The sequence below is a fragment of the Ursus maritimus genome (genome assembly GCF_017311325.1).
Source record: "Ursus maritimus isolate PB19 chromosome X unlocalized genomic scaffold, ASM1731132v1 scaffold_X1, whole genome shotgun sequence".
Classification (NCBI taxonomy): Eukaryota; Metazoa; Chordata; class Mammalia; order Carnivora; family Ursidae; genus Ursus; species Ursus maritimus.
In genome coordinates, this window is record NW_024423319.1 from 65,760,997 (window position 1) to 65,769,385 (window position 8,389).

Consider the following 8,389-nt stretch of genomic DNA (forward strand, 5'->3'; position numbering starts at 1 on the left):
CTCAAATGAGTCTTGTATAAAATGAGAAGAAAGTTCGGCAATTCTGATATATAAATGTTTGGGGAAACTCAGGACCATCTGACATTTTTAAAACTGGGGGGTTACCTAATTTACCTAACTTCTTATTTTACAGATAAAGAAATAGGTAAAATATCATAGAGACTGAATCATGTAAAATTCTGCTTACTGCTTCTTGTTCCATCAATGCTGTACCTACCTTTTATGGTTTATTCATGTAGTAGGATAAGTGAATATATATTTGAGATTTTTGTAATATCTGCTTGGCCATCAGCAGTCTGTGCTTTTTTTTTTTGCACACTAACTTACATAAATCTCTATTTTTCTACTTAATGCTATTTTTATTTTATTTTTTAAATTTTTTTATTACATTATGTTAGTCACCATACAGTACTAATTAATGCTATTTTTAAAGATTTATTTATTTATTTGAGGGAGAGAGAGAATCCTCAAGCAAATTCCCTGCTGAGCACAGAGGCCAACGTAGGGCTTGATCCCAGGACTCTGAGATTACGACCTGAGCCAAAATCAAGAGTTGAACACTTAACCAACTGAGCCACCCAAGCACCCTGAAGTCTGTGTTTTTTAATAAAGGGGTGGATACTTGGCTGAGAAGAAGGTTTTGGAAAGGGAGAGGTTGTAATAAATAAGGATTTATAGATGTTTTGATGGCATGTGGTAGACAACTGCATCTCAGGTGTCCTTGTTTCCTATTACTTTGCATATACCTACCACCCAGGTAGGTGGGCAGGAGATAAGGGGCCATAGACATGTATTACAATCCCTAAAAATACCAGATGATGTAGGGACATTTTCAGAAATTTCAGTTTTTCTTTGTAGCAACATTTTAAAATCCTGTTGGGCTGGGAGGAATATTTGTCAATAACAGGGTTAAGATCGTGAAAGTTGAGAAGCCAAGAAAGGAATTCTCTGCCTGTTTTCATCCTTAGCAGTCAAATTTTAAGGCACAGAGAGAGAAAAGCAGAGTGTGATGTATATGTGTGTGTATGTATGAATTGACTTGTTTTTGAAGAGCTTTAGATCATCTGAAGTGGAAATGAGGCAAAGAGAAATAAAGCCAATCACTACATGCAGACCTTCCTTATCTCAGGAATCACTTTGGACTTCACTTTGCATCCTTTCTAACTGGATGCCATGATTAAGTTAAATATATTCCTATCTGGAAGAAAGTGTAAGTTTGCCTGCTTCTTCAGATTTCCATTATGAATAGTATGGTAGCGTAGAGGGGATAGAAGTATCTAGGATGTATGAATGAAGTATAAGTTTAAAATTGAAATAAGATAAAAACAGAGAGGGAGGCAAACCATAAGAGACTGTATAGTTAAGAGAACAAACTGAGGGTTAATGGAGGGATGTGGGTGGGGGATGGGCTAGATGGGTGATGGGTATTAAGGAGGGCACTTGTTGGAATGAGCACTGGGTGTTATATGTAAGTGATGAAACACTAAATTCTACTCCTGAAACCAATACTACACTATATGTTAACCAACTTGAATTTAAATAAAATTTTAAAAACTGATTTATATAGTGGGTATAAACTATGAAACAAAAAAAAAAAGTAACAAAGAAGCCAGTCTGGGAAATGTAAATTCCAGGGAGCCTGGAGGTCTTAAAGACCTCTCCAACTGAAATAACCTTAAAACAGAAAAAAATACATTTAATGACTAACATTATATATTTGAAATGTGCAGGTTGAGCAGCATTTGGACTTGGAATGAAACAATAAGAGGTTACATTCATGGATAACCAACAAGATAAGGCTGTTGTTGCCTCAGCCAATGGAGAAAACACTCTGATTAATGGGGTCAAAGAAAATGGTAAGAGAATTTAATTATAGTATTTACTATCTCTGCTAGTAGTCCTTTGTTATTACTATAGATTTTTAGTGTCCACAAAATGGAAACTTGGAGCAGGTTAAGTCTAGGGTGCCTCTGAGATTGATATTAATCCTAAATTTTATTCCACCAAATTTCTAACTGGGCTAGAAGGGTCTCTAAGAGCTATCTAATCCAAACACTTTGTTCTTGCAAATCATCTCTGTCCGATGAATACTTAAGTTCCTCAAAATTCATAGCGAATTAGAAATATGCTCTGATGTGTGGTTTGAAAAGTCTAGAAGCAGAGGAGTTTCCAGAACAGAGGTCTGAATGATAGGACTAAGCTTTATAGCTTAAAACCATAACTATCCCACCTGAGCATTTTCCCACCCTGAAAGCCTTGACTTTCCAATTGATCAAGCAGTCCAAATATTTCCTTATTTCTGAGGAGAGCTCTGTCTGTGTCTAAAGAAAAAGCTAAATCTAAAGAAATACTATTTTTCACTTGCGTGAATGCTCAATATAAAGTCAGGGTTTGTTCTTTAACTTTGTAGTTTCTAGTTCTAAAGCCAGAGAAGTGGAGCCTTAGCTTATATAAGATCAAGTACCAGAAACTGATCAAGGGAAAGAGAGTTAATGAGTGTGGTCTAAGACCTTTAACTTTATTTCTGTCATTTCTTTCCCTTTTCTCCAGATTCAGAGGACCAGGATGTGGCAATAAAGTCATTGGCAGCTCTAGAAGCTGCTGCACCAATCCAGCCTATACCGGTGGTTCAAAAAGAGACCCTGATGTATCCCAGGGGTCTCCTGCCTCTGCCTTCTAAGAAACCTTGTATGCAGAGCCCCCCATCTCCTTTGGGGCTAATTGAAGCACCTGAGCATGCTGCTAATAGTGCTTCTGTGAATGCCATCTCCCTTACATCTGGTGTTGCAAAAAGCCTGCATACATGGTCACTGCCCAATGAGTGTGAGAAAGCTCCATTCGCCATAATGGAGCCTGCAGGCATGTCAGCTCTGAATGGGGACTGCCTCATGCAGCCAAGCCGGACTTGTCTGGGCTGTTTCATGGAATCCAAGGATGCAGTAGATCCTGAGCCAGGGATCAGTCTGAAAGTTGGTGATCTAAATAAGGATTATGAAACCTGTGCAGTTTCTGATATAGGGATCCAGTGTATTAATGCTGGAGAAAACATGAAATACGGAGAGCAGCTGCTCTCAGACCAGCTGCTAGGTTTTCCTCTGCACAAATCAAGGGCAGGAGAAAAACGGGAAGCTGAGAAATCTGACATCGACTTGGAGGATCCAGCTCAGAAAAGTTATTATGAGGCATTACTGTTAGACAAGTGTAATACAGAAGAGGCTTTGCTGGCAAATTCCAATCAGGATTGGGGTTACTTTGAGACTTTTATTAGTGAGAGTAAGATTGAACTACTTGACCTCTGTTCCAAAAATGAGCTGTCTGTCAACTTATTCTCTGAAGAAGATGTGGATAACTACATGTTCGATGATGATGAGTCAACACTGGGCAGTGATGTCTGTTCCTTGAAAATTCGATATGAGTCCTTCCAAGACAATGTTCGAGACAAGACCACCCTTCTAATGCAGGAGGATGCCCAATTCAACTTTTTCCCCAGTGTCTTTACTACCTGCCCCAAGCGGGAGTCTAAGAGTGGGGTCCTGAAGCAGAACAGTGATCTTTCCCAATTCAAGGTTCCTGATGTGAATATCATCTGGGGAGAGGAGGATAAAAACTTGGACAAGAAAAAAGGCAAAGAAGAGGGACAGGAAGACAAGGGTGTAGAGAAAAAGGATGAAAAGGATAATGGAGAAAAATCTGCCTTAAATAAACCGTGCAATGGGACTGAAGTAGGGCAATTTAAGAATCCAAAGCAGGACCATCTTGCCAATTCCTTGGAGGCATCAGGGAATTTCAGTGATGACAGTTCCTTCATTGAGGTCTCTTATGATGCCATGGGGGAGATCAAGGACTGTAGCCGCTATATGGCTCGGGACACTAATTCTGGCAGCTCCTCCTCCCAGCAGAACTATGGGCTGCGAGCCAAGAGAAAAGTCAGGTACAGTGAAGATTATCTATATGATGTTGACTCATTAGAGGGTGAAAAAGTAAATGAGAGGAAGGAATGGCTGCCAGGTGGTTCCAAAGAGGAAGATGATGATGAATGGTGTCCCAAAAAGAGAAGAAAAGTAACCCGTAAGGAGCCTCCTGTTATTATCAAATATATCATCATCAATCGCTTTAAAGGTGAGAAGAACATGCTGGTGAAGTTGGGTAGGGTAGATTCTAGTGAGACAACAGTGAATTTAAGTGAGAATCAGCTCAACAAATATGCAAAGCTGGCCCCCTTGAAGGGCTTTTGGCAGAAGAAGAAAAAACAGAGAAACAGCAACACTGATTCCAACAAGATACCCTTATGCCAAAAACCAAACTTTGAACCAGGTAGCTTTGAGGTGTCATTCCTGCCACCTGCTCGCAAACGAAAATCTAAACTAGGCAATAGGCACAGGATTCAAAGAATCCCATCTGTGGAAACTTCAACAAGTGGCAAGCAGATTTCATTCTGCAGTGATCAGAGGCAAGGTAGTACTCGTAAAGAAGATGGAGGCCAGAAAGGTACACTGAAGTCAGCCCCTCTGGCTGTCCCTGGCTGTGCAAATGCATCACATTTAAATGACGTTACAGGCCCTGACTCAGTGAAAGTCAAAGCCCAAGAGGCAGGATTTAAGGGGCCAGAGAGGAAAGTGCTCAACAAAATTAAATTTAAAAGTGAAGCCAGGTTAAAATCCAAGAAAATCAAAGCTGGGCAAGAAAACAAGCCAATTGTTCAAATGAGCCCTCTTTTGGAAGATCAATCCTCTACAGCTAATTTAAAGAATGAAGCTGTTCCTGGGACCTCAAACAGTTCTCATCTATCTGAATTTCATGAGGCAAAGGTTGCTAAGAATTCTACTTTCTTACCAACCACCTGCTCTTCTGAAATGCCTCTATCATCTGCTAATGTTGCCACCAATATACCTGTTCTCCCTGGAGGGTATCTGCAGACATTGTTAGATGCTTCTGATTTGTCAAATAATACTGGTATATCATACTTCACTCACCATTCTCCAGAGCAAAATGAAGGCAGCCTCACTCAAACAGAAAAATCTTTTGTGCCTCTCCAGCCTACCCAGGACTGTGTGCTTTCCTCACCCTCTGAGTCTGAGCTGCAGCAGTCATCCCAAAACTTCAAAATAGAATCAAGCAACTATGGAAATGTGTGGCCCAACAAGCCTACTTCTGGCCCCCAGGAATTCATAGCTGAAGTCTCAAGGGAGATAGCTCCAACCCAATCTAATGAATTTGGAGTCTCCCAAGTAGTCTCCATGGAAAATAACCTCACAGCTACAACATACAATCGAATCTGCCTCAATAGTGAAGGCAGTAATTGCAACAAGGTCCTATATGCCTCTGTGCAAGACACCCAACTCCCAGCTGATGACTCTTATCAATTATGTCACTTTAATAATGGAGAGATATGCTTTCCTTTCCAGCAGGGCCCAGCCAATATGGATGATGATCGGCTCTTTAGCTTTGAGTCAATGGCCCCACTCTCCGTCAACTCAAGCAATTATTGCTCCTTAAGCTTGAAATCCTGTGAAAAAGATGGTGATGATGACATTACTGATGACTTCCTGGCTCATTGCAGTCCCAAGCTGGTGATCCAGCAGAGCATTGATGAGATAACACCATTAAAGGAGTCCACTGACCTCCTGGATATCTCCAACTTCACTCCTGACAAATTCCGCCACTCATCTCTCTCAGAGATGTCCCCACCTGACACCCCTAGTCTTTCCCCTCAAATTACCAGCTGTGAGAGTATCAAGACACTAGGAACACTAAAGGGGTTCCAAGAGGGTGTTCCAGGACCATTGGGCAATATGGAGAAAATCAAGTGGGACTGCAGTACCCATTCAAGGCAGGTCCAAGTGGATGATGGATTTACTTTAAATAACCATCAGTTTCAGTTCCACATGTTCAATGATGAGGATTCTGTCAGCCTGCTCCAAAAAACTCCTTGCCTATCAGCATTCAATGATCCATCTGGTCAAATGAGTACTAACAACAAAGTGTCAAAATCAAGAAAGAAAACTTCACCCAGCAAGAGTGGGGCTATGAACCAAAGCTCTTCTCAGAAAAACACCAGGAAAAAATCTCTCAAACCCAACAGCAAAGGAATTGAAAAGCCACCTGGCAAAACCTCCCGCCAGGCCCCTAAGTCAACAAAGAAAGGGAAATATATGGCTGCAATCAATGGAGAGAAGATGCAAATTGGCATTGGCCGTGGGGGAGGCCAAATCAACAGCATATCTTCCACAGGGAAGACATTGGCTGAATGTATCCAACATGGTAGCCAGGTGACCTCCATGAAGATGCCGAGTCAAAAGGGACTTTCTGGAGACTGGACTTTGGGGAAGGAGAGTAACCCAGCCTGGAGCGACCTGAGCATGGGCACCAACACGAATAACCTCCTTGATGATGACCAACGGGAATTTCAGGAGCCTTCCTATATCTTATCCAACATTGCCTCTGGTATGGCAGATGTGCAGAGATTCATGATGGCCTCCATAGAGCCCCTTTGGGAACCCATGGAGCACCATGGGGACCCCAACATATTCTACTCCCCAGAGTCTAATAGCCTAAAATTAAAAACCCTCAAAATATTGGCTGGGACACCACAGGAATCTAAGAAAAAGGTCAACAGTGGGTCCCCAGGAGCTACTAAGAATCACAGGTCCATCAAGGGTGTGAGTAAAACCAATGGGAAAGCAGCGATAGGTGATCCTGGTCATGCAAACATGCATGGTTATGAGGACTCTCGCTCCGCCTTCTTTGATAAAAAGTATAATAACCTGAGCACTTTAGGCAATAATGGACCAACACACAAAAAGTTATATCGTCACAAATCCAGCTCCAAGGCCCTGAGAGATGAGAAGTGTAAGGGAAAGTGCGTGGAGCGAGAACAGGTCCACAAGGATGAGGCTGGGACAGCTTCTTTTGAAAAACTGAGGTAATACTGCACCAAAATGGCTGAGATGATGTACCCTTAGCTTTCCTACTACCTGCTAAGCCCACAGTCCCTCATTTTTTCCTTCTTGAAAGCAAAAGTTTGCATGAAAGAAACTGTCCCATTCCCTTCTTTTTCAAATTAAAAAGAAAAAAGTGCATGACAATTCCTATGCCTTTAAGCCACCCAAAAGATTGGGCAATTTTGTTGTGGCTTAGCTGGGGATAAACTCTAACAAGGCTACTTTTTCTGCTATTCAGCATTAGTTTCTACTAATTGAGAAAATAGAACTAAAATATGCTCTTGAATGATTTTGGGAAGGGAAGGGCTTTGCAGTAAAAAACATTCTGAACAACAGAATCAAAAAGTTATATAGACTAAAGGGCAAGATCATTTAAGCGAAAAGAGCATAATTTGGAAAACAAAATCTCATCGTGTGGCAATTAGGAGTGCTTTCTAGTGCCCCCTGTATCTGTAGCTCTTTCTGCATCATACAGCATTCAGTATGATGTAAATAAATTTAGATTGTATGATCCCTTTGTGGGACATACACTAAAGCTAACTAAGGTGGCATAAATTGTTTGGTTTTTCTGCAGGGATTCCAACTACAATCTCCTAAAAGCAGAAACAGCATTTTGGGTTTTACCTGTGTTTGAAGAAGAAACTCACATTTTCCAGAAAGACATTTGATGTTTGTATTTTATTTCTTTCAAAATATGCCTTGTGGTATGTATGTTGACATATAAGTGCTTAAAGAAAAGAATTTTGAAGTGTGGGAATAAGTCTTTGGAAGCAAACTTTAATCTGATGTTCTATGTAAAAGACTTCAAAAGTCATACAGTTGCACAAGTAGTTTATGCACTATTTACCCAAGGAAAAAAGGAAAATATTGTGCCAAACTACAAACAAGTGACTGTATTGTATATATTTTTACTTCTATATCAACATTTGGTTGTGAGTATTTGGGGAGCTTGTCCCTGTTGATTTACTAGAAACATTCCAGTGATTCTTGCTATTAACCACCCCCACTTATGTGGATAGCACCTATAGATCACAGTGGGAAAATATGTTGTGTTACACAATTTACCAAAACTTAAAGGATACTGTTTGAAATGTGCCAGATTTCCTTACCTCATCTCACAGATTCACCCCACAGTTTAAAGCTCATTAATAAATTTTTAAATATATATATATGCATACATACATTATTTTGAAATTTTAAACTCTGCTGTCCTGTGTGGAAACATAAACAATTAAATAAGGCACAATAAAGTTTTGTTTGTTCCATTGTCTAACAGTTCAGTTGTGGAAAAAGTCTGGAAGTCACAACAGCTAAGTCCATCAGGGACTTAATATATGCATTTACAGAACCTTTTACAAGGAAACAAAACAGCTGCTTTAAAGTTTGTTTTCTAAAAGCAGAATCCGTAGCTGAAAATTATTTAAAGTGCAAAGTTATATTGCTGATAC

General features: G+C 40.3%; 1 protein-coding gene across 1 annotated transcript; it reads left to right on the forward strand.

Annotated features, from left to right (window-relative positions):
- Positions 1 to 1,777: 1,777 nt before the first annotated feature.
- NEXMIF (neurite extension and migration factor) lies at positions 1,778 to 7,609 on the forward strand. The gene is made up of 3 exons (XM_040622042.1): positions 1,778 to 1,856; positions 2,551 to 6,922; positions 7,516 to 7,609. Exons 1-3 carry the CDS (start codon positions 1,778 to 1,780, stop codon positions 7,607 to 7,609), a joined length of 4,545 nt encoding a protein of 1,514 aa, XP_040477976.1.
- Positions 7,610 to 8,389: the final 780 nt, after the last annotated feature.